This window comes from Miniopterus natalensis, chromosome 3 (genome assembly GCF_054644295.1).
Source record: "Miniopterus natalensis isolate mMinNat1 chromosome 3, mMinNat1.hap1, whole genome shotgun sequence".
NCBI classification, from domain to species: domain Eukaryota; kingdom Metazoa; phylum Chordata; class Mammalia; order Chiroptera; family Miniopteridae; genus Miniopterus; species Miniopterus natalensis.
Genome location: NC_142083.1, coordinates 74,231,662 through 74,252,180, shown reverse-complemented (window position 1 = coordinate 74,252,180; position 20,519 = coordinate 74,231,662). Strand labels below are relative to the sequence as shown.

Genomic DNA, 20,519 nt, shown 5'->3' with positions numbered 1-20,519 from the left:
ATAGCAAGTACCGGGCCATCTGACTTGCTTTGTTAGCAAACCAATTGTAGTTTCTCTGGATAAGACACAAATCTTTAAAAGGGCCTTACAATTCTGAAAGGCCATGAAAATGGCACAGGGATGCCTGCTTAGCCCATAGTGAAGGACAGAAGCCAACCACAACTCCTGATGCTGCCACCCAGGCACCTCCAACCCAAATTCCCCCCTACCCCACTCCACAGCTTCTACCTCCTTTCCCACACTCCATCCTGCCTCTTCTCATCTCCTCCCCCTTTCAGGAAAACTAGCCTTAGCCAGGTCTCACATTTGAGTGTTTAAATAAGTGCCTTAATATGATCACCAGGTTTTCTTTATCCATCAGTAATGGTCACGTGGCTCTAAAGGGCTATCTTAAAAAAAAAAAAAGATGTTTTTATTGATTTCAGAGGGGGAGAGAGATAGAAACATCAATGATGAGAGAGTCATTGATCAGCTGCCTCCTGCATGCCCCCCATGGGGGATCGAGCCTGCAACCCAGGCATGTGCCCTGACTGGGAATCAAACCGTGACCTCCTGGCTGGTAGGTCTAAGCTCAACCACTAAGCCACATTGGTCAGAGTCAACACACCCTTTTAACATGTTCTTTTCTAGAAGTTAGAGCATTAAGACATGACCCCTGCCCTAAAAAAACTCACAAGATAGGAGCAAAGAGAAATATAAACAGCTAGTTACCATATAATGGGCAAGATGTTAGGGCTACTCCAAAGAATCCTCTAGTTTTTGAGGGAACTGGCTGTGAAAAAGCTTCACAACAAACTGCTTTAGGTCTTGAGCAATGAGGTCAACAGCTATCATTTACTGAGTACTTTCCAGATGTCAGACACTGGGCTAGGTGCATTGCCTCACTTATGCCTCACAATACCTGGGAGGTGGCTATGCAGAGTCAGAGAGGTAAAGTGACCTATCCAAGCTACACAATTAGTAAGTAGTAGTACCAAGATTTGTCCAAGACTGAAGACACAACTGGCCTGCTTCCCAGAATTCCTGGCTCTCCAAACTAATTCACATCAGTTAAAGTCAGTGCTCACTGAGGTCTTTAGCTGTGAGCCCCCCAAGCCTCTAGCCTTCCAGACACTAGCATTGACCCTCTTCTATTCCTGTGTGCCCAGGAAGGGGCTGTGGTGCCCCCATCACAAAACCCTGGCTCTAGCCTCTAGAAGCTTTTGGTATAGTGTAGATTTCCCAAAGGCCTGGGTGTCTCCCAAGCTGGGGACCAAGTCTCCACTAGTATACAGGAAGCTGGCAAAAATTGTTCAAGGCTTTTCTTGAGGAGCTATGGTTTTAAATGGGAGTGTGGAGACCTTTCCTAGAGAATGTCAGTGGATAAGTTGTAGAGACAATCAGCATCAGAGGAAGGGAAGGCTCTGTCCTATTAAGATCAGCTGGGGAAGGCTGAGTGTGTCACTGAGTAGACAAATCTTACACCAAGCAGAACCTGTCCGTCTGATTCTTTTTATAACAACAACATATGAAATAAAGTTAGTGAACCTAGAAAATAAACCAAAGAGATTGTGCTGGTTCAGTGGAAATCTGATAGGAATTCCAATGCAGGTTGATCACGGTGAAGCACGGGTGGTGTTTCTCTGCAAGGAAATCATCCTTTCTTCTAGTTTCTTTCTTGAGTGTACTTCTTGGTAGAGAGGAAAAAAGGTTAGAACCCAGGAAAGTTTCCCCTCCTGAGAGAGACAATAAACCTAGGGCAGGAGTTAGCAGCCAGCAAGTTGGATTCCTGATGTCCTGGTTACTATTGCATAATGAACCATCCCAAGACTTGGGACTCAGTGGCATAAACCTTTTATTATACACGCAAATTCTGTAGATCAGGAATTTAGATAGGGCACAGCAGAGATGGCTTGTGTCTGCTCCATGATGTTGAGGAGACAGCTAGGATGACTCAAATGGCTGAAGCTGACTTGGTGCCTTGGGGCTGAAATCATGAGGAAGCATCTTCACTCGTATGATGGAAGCCTGGGCTGGGCTGGCTTAAAGGCTTGGTTAACTGGACCTGTCACTGGCAACACCGGCACGTGGCCTCTCCATGTAGCCTGGGCTTCCTCAGAGCATGGCAACTTCAAGAAAGTTGGATTTCTTACATGGTGGCTGAAGGCTCCAAAAGCGAATGAAGGCTCCTAAACCTATATGATCCTATTAACCAATGGCACTCCAATAAACTTAATACAAAAAAACTCCAAAATGTTTTTTAAAAAAACCACAAGTGTCCTAGGGACAAGACAGAAGCTGCACCGCCTTTTACCACCTAGCCTTGAATGTCACATGGTTTCCCTTCCGCCACTCTTCTTGGCTGAAGCAGGCTGAAGCCGACCCAGATATCGGAGGAAGGGATAAGGACCCGCCTTCAGTGGAAGAACAGACAAAACATTTACAGCCATCTTTTCAAACCACACACTTAGGACTGTCTGTAACCCTGTTCTCACCACCATTCAACACAAAGCTGTCACCAACACCACTTGCCCAACTGCAAGTCTCCAGAGAAAGGGCAAGCAGTTCCCAAGGAGGACACAGGAACATTTGGGCCAGCCCCAAGAAAGTCCCCGAACTGGGGAAGACAAGCCTAACAAGGTACCTAACACTGACTTTGCTGGCTACCATTAGTATCTTATTGAGGTCATATGTTCAACAAACACTTCCTAAGCCCCTGCTTGGCTATGTTCTAACAGGGTCCTGGGCAACTAGGACAGCAACTTCAAGGAGCTTAGGTGCCTATAAATCACAACCTGCTTAGAAGAGGTGTGGGTGTAAGAGGCTCTAGTACCACACAAGAGTTACAGCATCCAGGGCCACCAAGAACAGGAGCCTCTATACCATGAATTCCTCCATGCCACCCAGAAACTTCTCAGTTTTCTTTGCTAATAACTTTACATACCACAGCCCTTGATAAGAAGAGCTTCCTCAGAACAACTGTTTCCTCAGACTGGCCATTCCTGGGGCCTTGCTGTATTCAAAAGAAACTCAGAGAAACTAGAGAAACAAAAAGTAAAAACAAATGTACTAAATCAATAACCAAAAAAGTGACATAAAGAAGCAGCCAAGAAATGAGAGACATGGGAGTGGTAGGAGAATGAGACAAAATCTTTCATAATCAGGGGCCTAGAGGGGCAGAGTGGGAGCGGTGATTGACAGGTAGGAGAAAAAGACAGAGTAGTAAGTAGGTGAAACAGATGACCCGTCACCCTCACCCCCAAAACACCATGTGACCAAAAGGCAGGTGCTTCCTCACATGAGACCTTTTATTACGACAGTACTCTGGGGGCTGGCCCACTTCTCTGCCACATCCCTGGGAGTAAGACTGGTCTTCCCTGGAGGAGGTTTTTTGGGTGAGTGAATGGTTCCTCTCTTGGTCCAAGGGAGCACCTTTCCTTTTGGTTGATGTCCTTTCCAAGGCCAGGGTGATGCATGGAGGTCCTTCCTCTCCAGGAATACCCAGGCTCACACAGTCCACTTCAGGCACCTATAAGCAGAGAAACACAGGATGAGGAGAGGGTCTGGGAGGCTGGGAGTATATGAGGAAAAGGGTGTGGACCTGGGGCACATTCCAAGCTAACCTGGTCTCCTGGTGGGTGCCCAGACAGCGCACAGTGCAGTACCGGGCGCCACAGCTGATGCAGGTGTATGGGGAGGGGAAGCCACATACAGCACAGAAGGGGCGCTGGGGCCGGGATGGGGGTCCCGCACAAGCTGTCAGGTAGTTGGGGCCCTCGGCCACACTCAGGTTCTGCAGATACAAGGGGGAAGGCTCCACAATTCCTCAGCCCACCCACATAGCAAACACCTGCCAGGGACAAGTGTCTCTGTGGGTTCCTCCCCACAAGCTCCTCTTCTCTCACCTGCTCCTCCAGCAAGGCCTGAAAGTTCTTTCGGAAGCGAAGTTTAAAATGATCACCTCGAGTTTTCTTCTTTTTCTTTCCTAGAGGTCAAGAGCAATGAGTTACTTGCCAAGTTCCAAGAAAGACACCATCTTTCTCTGCCCCATCATTCCCAGTGCCCTCATACCCTTTCCCTGCCCACATGCTCACCTGGGCTCTAAGAAGGCCTCCGTCTACCATCCTTTTCCCTTGCCCCAATTTCTCCAATCCCAGCCTTCCTTCATTTCTACACTCCCTAAATCTAAGACTTTATATTGGAACTGGAAGGGAGTTCAGAGCTCACCTACTCCATCTTCTTTACATACATAAGAGGAAACTAAGGCACAGAATGGGGAGAGCAACTGGCTCAAAGTCACCAGAGCCAGTCCCTGGCAGAGCCAGAGGAGCTCCTGGGTCATCCGCCCCCAGCCCAATGTCCTTCCACAACCCTAATCTGGTCAGACTCTTTCTCCTTCCTTCAGCTTGTCTCTCCAGCCCCACCCGCCTCACCGGTGTCTGCATCATCGTCAAACTGAGGTAGTCTCTTGCCAAGCTGGGGGAGTCCTGCGTGGGGGTCATCCTGGAAGTTGTCATTCTCCAAGGCCTCAAGCTGCCTGTTGATGCGACGTTGCCGGGCAGCCCTGTCCAGTACCCGCCGCTGTCCAGGGTCCTGGGAGCGAACTAGATGGGGCAGAGCCAGAAGAGTTGGGGAGGGTGGGAAGAGGGGCAGAGAAGAGAGAAGCTGGGGTGACCCTGGCTCTGGGCAGTGTGTGGATAATGTCCATGGGGTGTGGAGCCAAAGTTCTCTGATCTAGTCACTGAGCCCTCAGCCCTATACCTTCTACCAATACAGTAGTCTCCCCTTATCTGAGATTTTGCTTTCTGCAGTTTCAGTTACCTTCGGTCAACTGTGATCTGAAAATATTAAATAAAAATTGAAATAAACAATTCATAAGTTTTAAATTGCATACTGTTCTGAGTGGGTGTGGGTGTAAGAAGCTCTAGTAACACCCAAGAGTTACAGCATCCAGGGCCAGCAAGAACAAGAGCCTGTGATGAAATCTCATGTCAACCCACTCTGTCCTACCTGGGATATGAATCATCCCTTTGTCCAAGTATCCAGGCTGTATACACTACCTGCCCGTTAACCACTAAGGAGCCATCTCAGTTATCTTATCAACTGTCACGGTACTGAAGTGCTTGAGTTCAAGTAACCCTTATTTTACTTAATTATGGCCCCAAGCCACAAGAGTAGTGATGCCAAAGATATGCCAAAGAGAAGTCGTAAAACATATGTACATATAGGGAAAAACACCGTTCAGTACTATCCTCAGTTTCAGGCTCCATTGGAGGTCTTGGAACTACTCCCCCTTAATGGGATAATGGGGGCACTGTATATCAGCCCCTCTGGTTTGCTTTCTTCCCAGCTAACTAAGACTGCCATTTCAGTCACTCAGGCCTGTTTTCTATCCCTTTGGCCACAGCCTTTCCTCCCAATCCCAGACAATTCAACCAATGAAATGCTGGCAGAAATCACACAACTATGCTGACAAGACCACTATAAACTCAGGGCTTCCAGGCTCCACTAGGACCTTAATGCACTTGGCCTTCATGCTCAGCAATTTTATTTCCTACCTTAAAATGGGCCACTGACACATAGAGACACTCATCTTTTAGCCTACTTTCAATCATAATTGCTTGGGTACCCAACCCCACCCCCATCACCACGGCTCACTGTTAAACTAGTCCTTCACCTTCAGCGGAGTCCTCCCCTCCCGCTTGCAAATTCAATTTCTCCTCCTCAGCTGGTACTTTCCTTTCAATGGAAAAACCTACCAAACTCTCTCATGTCTACCCAACTTCACAGCTACTCTTCTTTGACAGAGTGGTCCACGTGATGTTTCATTTCTTCATCCCCCATCCACCCTTCGACCCCCAGCAACAGGCTGGTTTTTTATGGGAACCACTCACTCAGGACACTGGTAACCTCCTTGGGCCAAGTCCAGGGTGCATTTTACTTGAGGTCTCTACACTCTGAGACTGTGTTGACCATCTTCCTCGGGTTGAAAGAGTCCCTTCATTGGCCTTTTTGGCATGATTCCAGGTTTTCCTTCCCCATCTCTGGCTATGCTTCCATTTCCAACCTTGCTTTCTCTCTCTTCCTCTAAGGAGATGGCTGTCCCTGTTCTCTTTCTCAGTCTATAAACTCTTCCTGAGATTTCTAATCCAAACACAGAGCTTTCTCACCCACTAGCAAATGACTCCAAAAGTGATTCTCTCAATCCAGAGCCTTCTCTTGAGCTCCAAAACTGACTACTCAACTGACTGCAGGAAATTACCTGCTGACCCCATTGACGCTGTAACTCAAAATAAAAAATCTTCCCACCTAAGACTGCTTCTCCTCCTGTAGACTTTCTTTAACTGAATGGAACCATCTACATAGACATCCAAACCAGAAATCTAGCAGTTATTTTAAACCTCTCTCTTCATTACTATATCAGCTGTTCACCAGGTTCTGATAATTCTACACAAAATGCTTCTTTATTCATTAAACAAATATTGATTGAGTGCCTGTAACCATAATAATAGCATCAGTGCCGGTGGCTAGCACTTACGTACTAAGAGTCAGGCAGTACACTAAGCTCTGCATAAATGGAATCCTTTAAAGAATCAACATAGTTTAAATGGCCATATTACCCAAAGCAATATACAGATTTAATGCAATCCCTGTCAAAATATCAATGTCACTTTTTAAAGAAATAGAATAAGAAATCATCAGATTTGTATGAAACCACATAAGACCCCAAATTATGTTGAAAAGACTTCCAATTATACTACAGAGCTACGATAATCAAAACAGCATGCTATTGACACAGAAACAGACACAAAGATCAATGGAATAGAATAGAGAGCCCAGATATAAAACCAAATGTATATGGGCAAATAATTTTCAACAAAGGAGCCAGAAACACACAGTGGAGTAAAGGTAGTCTCTTCAATAAATGGTGCTAGGAAAACTGGAAAACCACATACAAAAGAATGAAGCTGAATTACAGTTTGTCCCCATGTACAAAAATTAACTCAAAATGGATCAAAGACCTAAATGTGAGACCCAAAACAATAAGTTACATAGAAGAAAACATAAGTGCCAAACTTATGGACCTTAGTCATAGAGAGCATTTTATGAACTTGACCCCAAAGGCAAGGGAAGTAAAGGGAAAAATAAGTGAATGAGACTATATCAAACTAAAAAGCTTCTGCACAGCAAAAGAAACTGACAACAAAATAAAGGGGCAGCCAACCAGATGGGAGATGATATTTGTAAACAGTAGCTCTGACAAAGGTTTAATATCCAAAATATATAAAGAACTCATAAAACTCAACACCAAACAAACAACCCAATCCAAAAGTGGGCAGAGGACCTGAACAGCCTCCTCTCCCAAGAAGACATATGAACAGTCAATAGATATATGAAAAGATGTTCACCCTCACTAGCAGTTAGGGAAATGCAAATCAAAACTACAATGAGATACCACCTCACACCTGTTAGAGTGGCTACTATCAACAAGACAAATAATAACAAGTGTTGGAGAGGTTGTGGAGAAAAGGGAACCCTCATTCATTGCTGGAGGGAATGTAGACTGGTACAACCACTATGGAAAGCAGTCTGGCGATACTTCAAAAAATTAAAAATAGAGCTACCATACAACCCAGCAATCCCTCTCCTGGGTATAAACCTGAAAAACTCGAAAACATGTATTCACAGAGATATGTGCGCCCCTATGTTCACTGCAGCATTATTCATGGTGGCCAAGACATGGAAACAACCAAAGTGTCCTGTGATAGAGGACTGGATGAAAAAGATGTAGTACATGTACACAATGGAACACTACTCAGCCATAAGAAAGGATGAAACACTGCCATTCACAACAACATGGGTAGGCCTTGAGAACATTATGCTAAGTGAAATAAGTCAGCCACAAAAAGCCAAGAACCATATGATTTCACTCATATGTGGGATATAAAACTGAAACTCAGGGACACAAACAGCAGTGTGGTGGTTGCCAGAGGGAAAGGAGTGGGGGTGAAGGGAGTCTTAATATATGGTGACAAGAGAAGACTTTGGGTGGTGGGCACACAGAGCAATATACAGATCTTGTAGCACAGAAATCCACACCTGAAACCTATATGTTCATATTAACCATTGTCACCCCAATAAATTTAATTAAATATAATTAATTAATTAATTAAGAAATCCTTTAACCTTTACAACAACCCTGTGGGACAGGTATCATTATCATCCCCAGCTTACTGAAGTTTGCATAGCTGGTAAGTGGCTAGGTCAGAATTCAAACCCCCAACTGCCCAGCATCAAAAAATATGCTCTTGATCACTGCGCATACTGCCTCCCTTCCAAGTGCCAGGTTATGCCCTAGGCTCTTGGAATACAACCAGGGCCTACATTCTAGTGGGGAAAATAAACAATAAAACAAAAATGGTAAAGCATAGTATATGTTAGCATAAGGAAGTACAAAGTGCTACAGAGCACACGACAGAAACACCTAGCCTGGCCTGGAGTAGTTAGGAAGATTTTTGGGAGGAAAGTGAGTCCAGGTTGAGGCCTGACTGATGAATAGAAGTTAATTTGGTTGGGGAAGAGGGGAGGGCGTCTCAGGTCTTGGTACCAGCATGAGAGAAGACCTGGGTGGGAGACTGTGGTGCCTTCAATAAATTAAAAGTTATCTATGGCTGGTGTATAAAGTGTGTGTGTGTGGGGGGATATGAAGTCAGGTACCTATAGGAATTTAGATTTGGGGATTTTATGATGAGGGTGATAGAAACCCAGTGAGGGGCTTTAAGAAAGGAGTGACATAACTGGATTTATTACAAGTCAATCTGGAGGTGTTCTGACCCTCATCTCTTTTTACTTGGACTACTTAGTAACTTCCTAACTGGCCTTCCAACCTCTCTCCCTGTGCAATACAGTAAAGTAGCCACTAGTCACATGTGGTTAAAGTTAGATGTGGATTAAGATAAAATTTTAAATTCGGTTCCTTGATTGCACTAGCCACATTTCAAGGGCTCAACAGCCACAAGTAGCTAATGGCTGCCACGACGTACAGTGCTGATTAAGAACATTCCCATCATCCCAGAAAATTCTACCGGACAGCGCTGCTCTAGTCCCTCCAACCCATGCTCTGCAATGAAGCCAGAACTGCGCTTCCCAAAAGATAAGTTTGCTTGGGTCACTTCCCTGGCTTAAAGGCCCCTGATGGCTCGCCACTGCCCTAAGTTAAAATTCTTAGGCAGGGTATATAATGCCTTTCAACTGTTCCTTTCCCTGGCCCTCTTTTACTATTCCTCCGCAAACCCCGAACTGTGAACTTGGCTTCCTAAGCGGCTTGCTTTTTCTTGCTTTCTTGCCTTGGCAAGTGCGGTTCCCGCTGCGGGGAATGAGCCCCAGCGCATCTGCACCGAGAGAAACCTAACTCGACTTTGAGGCGTTCTTCCCCGCCAACCCTTCAGGGCCCCCTCCTTTCCAGAAGCTGTGCATCCCTCTGCCATAGCACGTATGCAAGTGTGCCCCCTTCCCAAAAGGCCAGTTCTAAGAAGATAAAAACCTTTTTTCCCTTCTCCATCCCCTGCGCCCGGCTTGGAGCAGGCATCAATAAAACGTGAATGGATGGTTTGGGAGCTGCCCCACGCCAGGACCCAAGGGCAGGGGAAGGGACTTGAGACTAATAACTGGGTGAGAAAATCTTAGGCCAGGTTCGGATCTGAGAGGAGGAAGGGAGCTAACCCCCGGGGGCTCACATACCCGAAGTTTTCTTCTCCACCATTTCCACAACACAGCGAACTGAAGAGCCTATTGCGCACGCGTGCTAACCATCCGCCTTGGTAAGGGCACCGTCACTTCCGGCGGTGTTTGCTTCTGCGCGTGCGCAATACTACGCTTTGCCTAATTACGTAATGTTCCCTTGGAGACGAGCAAGCTTTCTGACATATTTCATGGGGGCAAAAGTACTTCCGGCCTCAGTGTAGTTTTGTATTTTGTGGGAACCCTGAAATGGGTCGTTTTAAAGATGTGGTGCCAGTGTCTTTTCGAGAAACGTTATTTTCCTTCGGTTCTTTCTTTCTTTCTTTCTTTCTTTCTTTCTTTCTTTCTTTCTTTCTTTCTTTCTTTCTTTCTTTCTTTCTTTCTTTCTTTCTTTCAAATATATCTTTATTTATTTCAGAGAGTGAGGAAGGGAGAGGGAGAGAGACAGATAGAAACATCAATGATGAGAGAGTCATTGATGGGCTGCTTCCTGCACGCCCCCGACTGGGGATCCAGCCCGCAACCCGGGCATGCGCCCTGACCGGGAATCGAACCCCGATCGCCTGGATCCTAGGTCAATGCTCAACCGAGAAGCCACGCCCGGCCGGGCTCCTTCGGTCTTTCTTTAGATGCCGTTGTCCCAAAGGCAGCCCGTAGAGCTTTACCCGGGGAAGTAGAGAAGACAGAAGGGGCTCCAAAGGCTGTGAGCAGGCTTGAGTGGGCAACCCGAGAGGCCCCTGATGACCCTCCGCAGACACTTCAACCCCTAGCTCCTCCCGGGCTTCAGACGTCCCCGTCTCCTCCCTCCCTTCCCCTCTTCCTCCGCTCGTCCCAGCTCTGCGGGCCTCACAGCCTCGCTCTCCAGTCTTCCGCCCCGCCGCTGGGGCACGGCTGTGGCAGGCCCGCCTCCGCGTCTGGTCGGACTCGCAAGGGGTCACTTCCTCTCTCCGGGTTTCAGTTTTCTCACATGTCTGGCGAGCACTGGACTGGGCTGTCTCGACTGAAGTCCTCGGCCCAGGATCGCCAGCCCGAGCCCCCACCCCTCTTTCGCCCCGCGGCCCAGCAGCCCCTCTGCTCGCTCCGCGCAGCCCGCGCGCCCGCGCGCCCGCGCCCAGGGACAATCCTCGCCTTGTCTGGAGCGCCGGCGTCTAGAGTTTTCTGTAACCTCCGGATACGCCTTTTTTCCAGGGCGGAGCCCCCAGCCCTGCTCCTACTCGCGGTTGGCCGCACGGCAGCCCCGGTCGCCTTCCTAGAGCCCCCCGCTCGGTAGTTGAGATCCGGGTGCGCAGCCGGAGCCCGGTGCGGGCCCGAGTTCCAGCTCCGGGCGATGGCCTCCTGGGGCGCGGGACTCCGGCTCCTGCTGCTACGACTGCTGCTGCTGCTGCCGCCTCCTGTAGCCTCGGCTTCCGACCGTCCCCTCGTCGGTAACCCGGTCAACCCAGGTGAAACCCCAGGGAGAGCCGAGTGAGCTCCGGGCTGGCGTGTCTGCCCGCAGGGGCCAAGGGGGAGGGGTGGGGGTGGGGGTCTCCCCCTCGCACCGGCGTGCTCCTTGGGACGGTACCGCTCACTCTCCACCCTGAACTAAGGTTTCCAGCTTCCCCATGCTAGCTGACCCCGAATTCCTGGGTGTCACTCCCATACCGCTCTCACTGGGGTCGAAGTTTCTTTGGGGGAAGATTTTAAGAGGGAATGGGGAAACAAAAAGTAAGGGACGTCAGCAGAGTTTGAAGGAGGGGAAGGGGGCCCGAGGTGAGTGGAGCACGTGGGGCAGTGAGCTGGATGAGTGGGTCCGGAGTGCTAATTCCCGACTGGTAACAGAGAAGTTGCTGGTGATCACCGTGGCCACGGCCGAGACGGAGGGATACCGGCGTTTCCTGAGATCCGCGGAGTTCTTCAACTACACAGTGCGGGTGAGGAGAGGAATGCCCTCCTGGCCGCTAGGAGGAGGTGGTGGGCTTTCCAGCCGGAGGGGTGGGCTGAGGACTGGATGCCTGGGGCCCCACGGTGAGCCTGGCCAGCTGAATCCCTCCCTGGCGTGGATGATCTCCCCCACAGACCCTGGGTCTGAGAGAGGAGTGGCGAGGGGGTGATGTGGCCAGAACAGTTGGTGGAGGACAGAAGGTCAGGTGGCTAAAGAAGGAAATGGAGAAATATGCAGACCGAGAGGATATGGTCGTCATGTTTGTGGACAGGTAAAGAGGCTGGGGGCGGGGAGAGAGGGCTGGGGCAAACAAGAGGAAGAGGGTGAGGATACTAAGGTTCCTAGCCGCTGTCCTGTTTCTTTTCCCCTTCCTTGCCAGCTATGATGTGATTTTGGCTGGCAGCCCCTCAGAACTGCTGAAGAAGTTCGTCCAGAGTGGCAGCCGCCTGCTGTTCTCTGCAGAGAGCTTCTGCTGGCCTGAGTGGGGGCTGGCAGAGCAGTACCCTGAGGTGGGCACGGGGAAGCGCTTCCTCAACTCTGGTGGTGAGTGGCAGAGTGCCTGAGGCAGAGGGGCCAAGAGTGGTGGGGTACGGAGTGTTCCAGGTGCCTGGGGGCCAGAGAGGGAGTGGAGACAGGCTCATGGGATCCAGGGAGTCTTGGAGTCAGCTCCTCCCCTCCCCGCACAGGATTCATTGGATTTGCCCCCACCATCCACCAAATTGTCCGCCAGTGGAAGTACAAGGATGATGATGATGATCAGCTCTTCTACACTCGACTCTACCTGGACCCAGGACTGAGGGTAGGGAGGGGAAGAGGAGGGGTGAGCGCCCGCAACTCTGTGGGGATGGCAGGCCTTAGCTGAATGGGAGAAAAGGGATAAAGAGGCTTTGGGGAAGATGTAAAGAGAAAAGAGTGAAAAATGATGTCCCACCCCTTCTTGAATTAACTGCTCCATCTTATCCCATCCAGGAGAAACTCAGCCTTAATCTGGATCATAAGTCCCGGATCTTTCAGAACCTCAACGGGGCTTTAGGTGAGGAGAAAGGCAATCAGAAGGGGAGATGAGAGAGGCTGCTGAAGGTCCTGAATTAGAGAGGGGCTTCTGGGGGAACTGGAGTTGTCTTCAACTCACCTTCATGTTAACTTCATCAAATGTCTGAATGGCTGATAAAGTTGCATGGTGCTAACAGTAGTAAAAGTAGTGGCTGTCATACCTAACATCTGTGGAATATATTATGTGCCAAGGCCTTTGGCCAGGGGCTTTACTTCTGTAATTTCATTAACACAATAATCCTACATAGGAGGACTGGGATCTGTGGTTACCTACGTGTTACACATGAGGAAACTGCCTCTGAGGGGCTAGTGACTTGCCCAGGTCACACTGGAGGAGATCCCCAGGGTGGCATCAGAGTAGCTAGATACCCTCATATTTAGAAACACCTGTTGCTTGGCAGCTTCAAGAGAAAGCAAGTCTAAATTCTGGTCTTTCTTCCCCAGATGAGGTGGTTTTAAAATTTGATCGGAATCATGTGCGTATACGGAACGTGGCCTATGACACACTTCCTGTTGTGGTGCATGGGAATGGACCCACTAAGGTACCCCAAAGGCTCATACCCTCAGCCCCAGTCAGGCCTGGCCTCAGGCCTGGCGCCAGCTCCTGCCCCATACCTGGCCCCAGCCCCAGCCCTAGCCCCTTACCCCTGTCCCAGGCTTGGCCCCACAACCTCTGTCCCTGCCCCAGACCTAGTCCCAGCCTCTGGGTACCCCCAGCCCTTCTGAGCAGTTGGTCCTTCCCAGCCCCAGTAGCAGAAGTACTAGGAGAGGTTCTAAGTGTCCACTGCTCCCTTCCTTGTTCCTGTTTGTCTGCCTGACCACCCTCATCTCTGGTCCTGGGCTCCTCTGCCTCAGCCTCTCTCCCTGTCTCTCCCAACAGCTCCAGCTGAATTACCTGGGAAACTATGTCCCCAATGGCTGGACTCCTGAGGGAGGCTGTGGGTTCTGTGACCAGGACCGGAGGACACTCCCGGGGGGGCAGGTGAGGCGGGGAAGGGCAGGAGAGCACACTAAACGGGGTACAGGGAGAGCATGCTGGGCAGTAGTAGGGGGCAGAGCTCCTGGGAACTCCCAAACCTGGCTGGGTTGTAGAGGACAGGCTTTCCTCTGAGCCCTGTCATGTATTTCCAGCCTCCCCCCCGGGTGCTTCTGGCTGTGTTTGTGGAACAACCTACCCCGTTCCTACCCCGCTTCCTGCAACGGCTGATGCTCCTGGACTATCCGCCCGACAGGATCACCCTCTTCTTGCATAACAACGTGAGACACCCTGGCAGCCTCTCTGTGTGGGCCCTTCCAAGTGATCTGCCCTGATCAGAAGTCCGCCCCACCCCTAGACTGCTTCCTACACCCTGTTCCCTTACTACCTTTCCCATCCCATCCCTCAGGTGCCATCTTTTATTTTTTTTAATTTATCTTTATTGTTGAAAGTATTACAGATGTTCCCTTTTTTCTCCCATTGACCCCTTCCATCCCACCTCTCAGGTGCCATCTTTTCTGCACTCTCAGCACCCTCCCCCATTTCCTCCCATCTCCAGGAGGTCTACCATGAGCCCCACATTGCAGACTCCTGGCCCCAGCTCCAGGATCACTTCTCAGCTGTGAAGCTGGTGGGGCCAGAGGAGGCCCTGACCCCAGGCGAGGCCAGGGACATGGCCATGTGAGTGAGACCTGAGCAGGGAGGACTGGTGGAAGTAAAGGGGTGGGAGGTGGTGAGGATGCCGCCCACTACACCACCCTTCCCTCTCCATCCACCATTCAGCTACTCCATGGCCTCCACAGTGCTGACTTTCCAGCCACCATATGTGCTGTCCCTCCGTTGCCCCTCTCTCACACACTGGACAACCTGGGGGTCCCAGAGTGAGGGGGAGTTTCACCCACTCTGCAGTACCCTTCTCCTCCTACCTGCTTTAGTTTCAGCTCCTTTGTCTGTTGGCCTGTCATCTCCAGGGACAAGTGTCGGCAGGACCCCAAGTGTGAATTCTACTTCAGTCTGGATGCTGATGCCGTCATCACCAACCCGCAGGCCCTGCGCATCCTCATTGAAGAGAACAGGTTGCTTGCCTGGCTCACCCAGAGGGCCTCCAAGTAGTCTCCTGGGGACCCACAGCTCCTTCCCTGGGCACAGGGCTTGCCTCTGCCCAGTTCTCACATCCACCTATTTATAGGAAGGTCATAGCACCCATGCTGTCCCGCCATGGGAAGCTGTGGTCCAACTTCTGGGGAGCCCTGAGCCCTGACGAGTACTACGCACGCTCCGAGGACTACGTGGAGTTGGTGCAGCGGAAGCGAGTGTGAGTCCTCCCAGGGCTGCAGCCCCTCTCCTCCTCCCACCTGGGCCTGAACGGATGCCCACATCCTCTCCCAAAGCCTCAGTCTCAGAGATCTTCTGGCACAGTTGTGGGGTAGAAACTGACTGTGGAGCAGGATACTAGTGGGTTGTGACCAGCAGTGCTTGACAGAGGAAGTGAGGCCTCCCAGCTCAGAAAATGGGGTGCTCTGAGGGAAGGGGCTCTCAGGCTGAACTGAGCAGAATTTGGGGGGCCACCCACCTGGCTGACCCAAGTGTGGGTACCTCCAGGGGCGTGTGGAATGTGCCCTACATTTCCCAGGCGTATGTGATCCGGGGGGAGACCCTAAGGACAGAGCTGCCCCAGAGGGAAGTATTCTCCAGCAGCGACACTGACCCAGACATGGCCTTCTGTAAGAGCCTGAGGGAGAAGGTGAGCAGGGCAGTAGGACCCAATGCTGGGGTGCTGGGAGGCAGCCACCTTGTGTCTCCTTCTCACACACTCTTCCCCACTCCAGGGCATCTTCCTCCATCTCAGCAATCAACATGAATTTGGCCGCCTCCTGGCCACTTCCCGGTATGACACAGACCACCTGCATCCCGACCTCTGGCAGATCTTTGACAATCCCCTGGTGAGTAGGGGGCCCCTCGCTCAAAGAGTGTGAATGCCTTTCACTATAGAAGGACGCACAGGGGGATGCACACCCTTGCAGGACCTGCTGCTGCCCAGGGAGGGCCATCCAAGTGCTGGGGCTTATGGGTGGGACCAGATGAAGTGGACACACATCACGGTGGGCTCTCCTGCTTCCTCCCCAGGACTGGAAGGAGCAGTATATTCATGAGAACTACAGCCGGGCCCTTGAAGGGGAGGGATTCGTGGAACAGGTGAGCCCCACTCAGGATCCCTGACTGCTCTGATGGCCGTCACCCCTGGGGTCCACCATCTGGATTAGTGGTTTTCAAACTGACTTCCCCCAGGTGCCTTAGGGTTTTCTGCTTGGGCAAGATGAAGGCAAAGGCTGATCAGACAGGCTTTCAGCGTCCTACCCCAGCATTAGTCAGTGAGCCTCTCTTGTCTTTGGGTATATTAGTGTTATAGGCAAAATGACATTTTTGTAGAGAAGTTTGAAAAGCACTGTCTCAGAATCTGGGGCTCCAGGACTCCTGCCATTTGTGTTGTGTTCTCAGTGCTGCTCCCATTGCCTCTGGCCCAGCCTCTCCTGGCCGAGCCCTTGCTGTGGCCCATCCCCTCGCTCAGATCCCCATTCTCCTAGCTTCCCTCTTTTCCTGGCTTCCCTTTCTTCTCCCTGCTTTTTCTCTCGTTCATTGGCTGCCTGTCCTCCCCGCCGGGTGTCGCCCAGCCCTGTTGTTCTTCCCCTGCCCTGTCCTCAGCCATGCCCAGATGTATACTGGTTCCCTCTGCTGTCAGACCAAATGTGTGATGAGCTGGTGGAGGAAATGGAGCACTATGGTCAGTGGTCAGGAGGCCGACATGAGGTGAGGGGGCTAGGGCAGGGGAGGAGGGAGGACCCCTTCCACGAAGAGGGAGGTGCTGGGTCTGGAGGGAAAATAGTATCAGGAGAGTGGGAACAGAGAGGAGTCCCCAAGGAGATGGGGCCGGCAGGGTCACAACTGCATTTACTTATTCATTTATTCATTCAAGAAATCCTTGCTGGGCAGGTCCTCAATGCCAGGCACTGACCTAGGCGGTGCAGGTGCACTGATGAGCTATGCAGGCCAAACTCTGCCCTCTCACCTGCGCTGTCAGTAGCAGCAGCAGTCCAGGTGCTATGGAAGCCACAGGAGGGCCCCTTGGCCCAGACTTGCGGGGACCAAGGGACCTCACAGAGGAGGTGCCATCTTAGCTGAGACTTAAAGGGACAATAAGAGTTAGTCAAGCTAAGAATTGGTTGAGGCTGTTCCAGATAAGGGAACACAGGCTTTAAGGCCTGGCAGCAAGAGGAGAGGGGAGGCTGGCACTGTTCTGTCAGGGGCTAAGTGCCCACTGTCCACAGGACTCAAGACTGGCTGGAGGCTACGAGAACGTGCCCACCGTGGACATCCACATGAAGCAGGTGGGCTATGAGGACCAGTGGCTGCAGCTGCTGAGGACGTATGTGGGGCCCATGACCGAGAACCTGTTCCCAGGCTACCACACCAAGGTGGGCCACTGCTCCTTCCACCCCTGCTCCCTTGACCTTCCCACACCCCAGTACCAACTGGAAGTTTCGACACAGCACCTTTTCAGCCCCTGTAGCATTTGGGGCCCCATGGAAAGAGATACAGGAGTGCAGCCCTGGGGGGAGCCTGCTTGACCCTTGTGGTCACTCCCACTCCCTGGACAGGAGCTATCACTTCCTTGGAAGAGCCCCAGGACCTAAGGGTCATCCCTCCGGCCACTTTTCTTCCTTCCTTCCTTCCTTCCTTCCTTCCTTCCTTCCTTCCTTCCTTCCTTCCTTCCTTCCTTCCTTCCTTCCTTCCTTCCTTCCTCCCTCCCTCCCTCCCTCCCTCCCTCCCTCCCTCCCTCCCTCCCTCCCTCCCCTCCCTTCCTCCCTTCCTCCCTTCCTTTTTAAATATGTTTTTATTGATTTTAGAGAGAGGAGAAGGGAGAGGGTTAGAGAAATACAAACTTCAGCTGCCTCCTACACATCCCCTACTGGGGATTGAGCCCACAACTGGGGCATGTGTCCTGACTGGGAATTGAACCGGTGATCTCCTGGTTCATGGGTTGACTCTCAACCACTGATCCACCCTGGCCAGGCACCTTCAGACTCTTTTCTCTTGTTTCCACAGACCCGGGCAGTGATGAACTTTGTGGTCCGCTATCGGCCAGATGAACAGCCCTCTCTGCGGCCACATCACGATTCATCCACCTTTACTCTCAATGTTGCTCTCAACCACAAGGGCCTAGATTATGAGGTGAGTCCCTAGCATCTTCCTACTTCAGGGCACCACCAGGACCCCTACACACACACAGACACATACACACACACACACACACACACTCTTCCACTGGAACCCTGTGTCCACCCCCTTACAACCCTTGCACACAGCCCTCAGTCGCCCTTCCTGCCTACAGCCTGCCCTCTGCACATTTCCCGGTTACTTTGCTGGTGTCCTCTCCTGGATCACTTCCAGGCTGGCTACCTCCCCCTTCTTCCTGTGTTTCCCCATCTGCTAACACCCCAACCCCCTTCATTTCCCCTCCTTTATCCCTTTGGTCTGCCCCCAACCCAGTGTCTGCTCACTGTCCCCTCTGTCCCCTTCCCAGGGAGGTGGCTGCCGCTTCCTGCGCTATGACTGTGTGATCTCAGCTCCGCGGAAGGGCTGGGGGCTCCTGCACCCTGGCCGTCTAACTCACTACCATGAGGGGCTGCCTACCACAAGGGGCACGCGCTACATCATGGTGTCCTTTGTCGACCCCTGACACTCAACCACTCTACCAAACCTCTTCTGCCATTGTGCCTTCTTGTGCCCTACTCCTTGGAGGGGGTCAATCTGGCTCCTCACCTACTGAGTGTGTTTGGTGTGTCTGGGACTGGATGTCTCACCTCACCACCACCCCTAACACACAGAGCCCTTTCAAGAAGCTCCTAGAGCCCCCTTGTCCCTCTCCTTAGCCCCTAAAGTTTCATGGGGAGAGATCTTCTGGGGGTTCCCCATGTGATAACTTATTGTTTCTTAGCCTCATTCCCAATAAAGGAGGATTTTTAATTCTTGAGTCCATTTATTGTCTTTCATCTACTTATTGACCTTGTACCCCTCCTGCCACCCAGAGTAGAGAGAGACTGGAGTTCCTCCAAAGAAAAAGAACAGAGAAGAGGAAAAGGCAGAAGTAGAATGTGTGGGAACCTAGTTGCTTCACTGGATCCCATTTCTCACTGCCCTTTATTGCCTGAGCTGGAGGAGTGCTTTAGAAGGGCCAAACCAAAAGGACTTCACTGTAAAGTTGAAAGCCAGCCCCACACTCTTCTCCCTGATGGCATCCTTCATCACTTGATGGCATCTTCTCCTTTATGTGAAGGGTGGGGTGGCATATTTCTGAGCTGGGCTCCAGGGACAGTGCTCAGAGAAAGAAGGCTCCCTGGAGGCACGTGTCCTATGAGGGAGGGCAGGCAGGGGCTTTACTGTCGCTGCTGGGACCTAAGCTTATAGTGAGTGTGTGTGTGGGAGGGGGAGTTGAGGAAAGGGAAAGCCCTGGTGGGTCATTTCAAGGAAAGCTTCCTGGAAGAGGAATATGAAGCAGCCTTGGAAGAGACCTCCTGTGAGCAGGTCTTGCTTCCAGCCTCTAGGGGACCATTAAGCCCTTGCCAAGACCCCTTTACACAGGAACCCTGAGGGCAGCCAGCCATGTCCCTTCAGCTTGGTCTTTCCCAGCCTTGCAACAGCCTACCTTCTGAATTTATCTCCCTACTGTTCCCTTGCAGAAGGAGGCTTTTAAAAACCAAACAGGCCTGTTCACCTGTCCCAGGAAATTTCCTGCCTCCTATACCTCACTTGCCATCCACACTTTATTCCTGCCTCCTGTCCAGACTCCCAGGAAAAATTCCCTATGAAGCCTTCCTTCTTAGGGGGTGGGACAGGTTACCTGAGTGGATAGGTCGTTTTATCATGTGGACTGAGCATTTCTCTAGCCAGACTTTTAAGCTCATCTCATCCTGGTCCCCACCACCTTCATCACATGCTCCGTGGATGGAAGTGGGCTGAGCAGGGACAGAAGAAAATACCTCCTGGTAAGGTCCCTGGATGAGGAAACCTGCACAAGAATGGGACAGAAAGGGTGTGCCAGCCTGAGCCATCAGTCCTCGGGTCCTGGGCATTGGAAGCTGTCTCCTACAGTGGGTCCATTCATTTACAAAGCATCTCCCATCTGGCAGCCACCTACCAAAAGGGCTGCAGTGATGAGTACATTACCTGCCTCTGTTGCTTACAGTTTAGGGGAGACCTTAATCACAAAATTACCATAATGGAAGAGAGCATGTGACAGAGGCACTTGATGGGATATGTGTCAGACTTTCCTAAAGAAGTGACACCCCCTATGCCAGCGCATTTTGTCCTTAACAAGGCCTGACCTCAAAAGAAGCTATTTTACCAGAGTCTAACATATTGGAGTTTTATCAGAGCTTGACAAACATGGAGAAAGGGAAATGTACAACTCGGCCCCCTCTGGCCATCCTGTTCCACCTGGAGGAGACTGAGAAGCATGTGTGGAGTTCACAGTCCAGGGATACAGGCTCACTAAAAGACTGAGACCTTAGTCACGGGACTATAGAGTGCTTCCCCTTCCCCGCATCTTGCCACCAAATCACTAAAGACCTATTTACTATATAGTTCCTTTTACCCAGTACATCATGCTTGGCCTTCAACAAAAATTTGCAAGGCATATTAAAAGGCAAAAAGCACAGTTTGAAAAGACACAGCAAGCACCATAACCAGATTCAGATATAGTAGTGATGTGGGCATTAGCACACCTGGAATAAAAAAATAAAACAAGTGACATTCCCTGACCTAAAGAAGGTGCCAGTTCCCACAGGCCTC

The 20,519-nt window shown here is 50.9% G+C and overlaps 2 protein-coding genes across 2 annotated transcripts; one reads left to right on the top strand and one right to left on the bottom strand.

Annotated features, from left to right (window-relative positions):
* Positions 1-3,269: 3,269 nt before the first annotated feature.
* Positions 3,270-9,813, bottom strand: ZNHIT1 (zinc finger HIT-type containing 1). Its single transcript, XM_016198976.2, has 5 exons — positions 9,721-9,813; positions 4,413-4,583; positions 3,885-3,964; positions 3,603-3,772; positions 3,270-3,508 (listed from the first exon to the last, which is right to left on the bottom strand). Exons 1-5 carry the CDS (start codon positions 9,740-9,742, stop codon positions 3,487-3,489), a joined length of 465 nt encoding a protein of 154 aa, XP_016054462.1. The 5' UTR covers positions 9,743-9,813; the 3' UTR covers positions 3,270-3,486.
* Positions 9,814-10,332: 519 nt separating this feature from the next.
* PLOD3 (procollagen-lysine,2-oxoglutarate 5-dioxygenase 3) lies at positions 10,333-18,695 on the top strand. The gene is made up of 19 exons (XM_016198975.2): positions 10,333-11,162; positions 11,539-11,630; positions 11,776-11,912; positions 12,021-12,184; positions 12,328-12,440; positions 12,611-12,674; positions 13,139-13,236; positions 13,575-13,676; positions 13,826-13,951; positions 14,230-14,351; positions 14,642-14,746; positions 14,860-14,985; positions 15,273-15,414; positions 15,500-15,613; positions 15,798-15,866; positions 16,374-16,478; positions 16,997-17,143; positions 17,775-17,900; positions 18,253-18,695. The coding sequence occupies exons 1-19, from the start codon at positions 11,048-11,050 to the stop codon at positions 18,406-18,408; spliced, it is 2,223 nt and encodes a 740-aa protein (XP_016054461.1). The 5' UTR covers positions 10,333-11,047; the 3' UTR covers positions 18,409-18,695.
* The last annotated feature ends 1,824 nt before the right edge of the window (positions 18,696-20,519 follow it).

Coding starts and splice junctions, on each gene's coding strand:
- ZNHIT1 (XM_016198976.2), bottom strand. CDS start 9,742: ATGGTGGAGAAGAAAACTTCGG. Junction 3,965..4,412: donor TGACGATGATGCAGACACCG/GTGAGGCGGGTG, acceptor CTTGACCTCTAG/GAAAGAAAAAGAAGAAAACT. Junction 3,773..3,884: donor AGGCCTTGCTGGAGGAGCAG/GTGAGAGAAGAG, acceptor TTGTATCTGCAG/AACCTGAGTGTGGCCGAGGG.
- PLOD3 (XM_016198975.2), top strand. CDS start 11,048: ATGGCCTCCTGGGGCGCGGGACTCCGGCTCCTGCTGCTACGACTGCTG. Junction 11,913..12,020: donor GTCGTCATGTTTGTGGACAG/GTAAAGAGGCTG, acceptor CTTCCTTGCCAG/CTATGATGTGATTTTGGCTG. Junction 13,237..13,574: donor ATGGGAATGGACCCACTAAG/GTACCCCAAAGG, acceptor CTCTCCCAACAG/CTCCAGCTGAATTACCTGGG.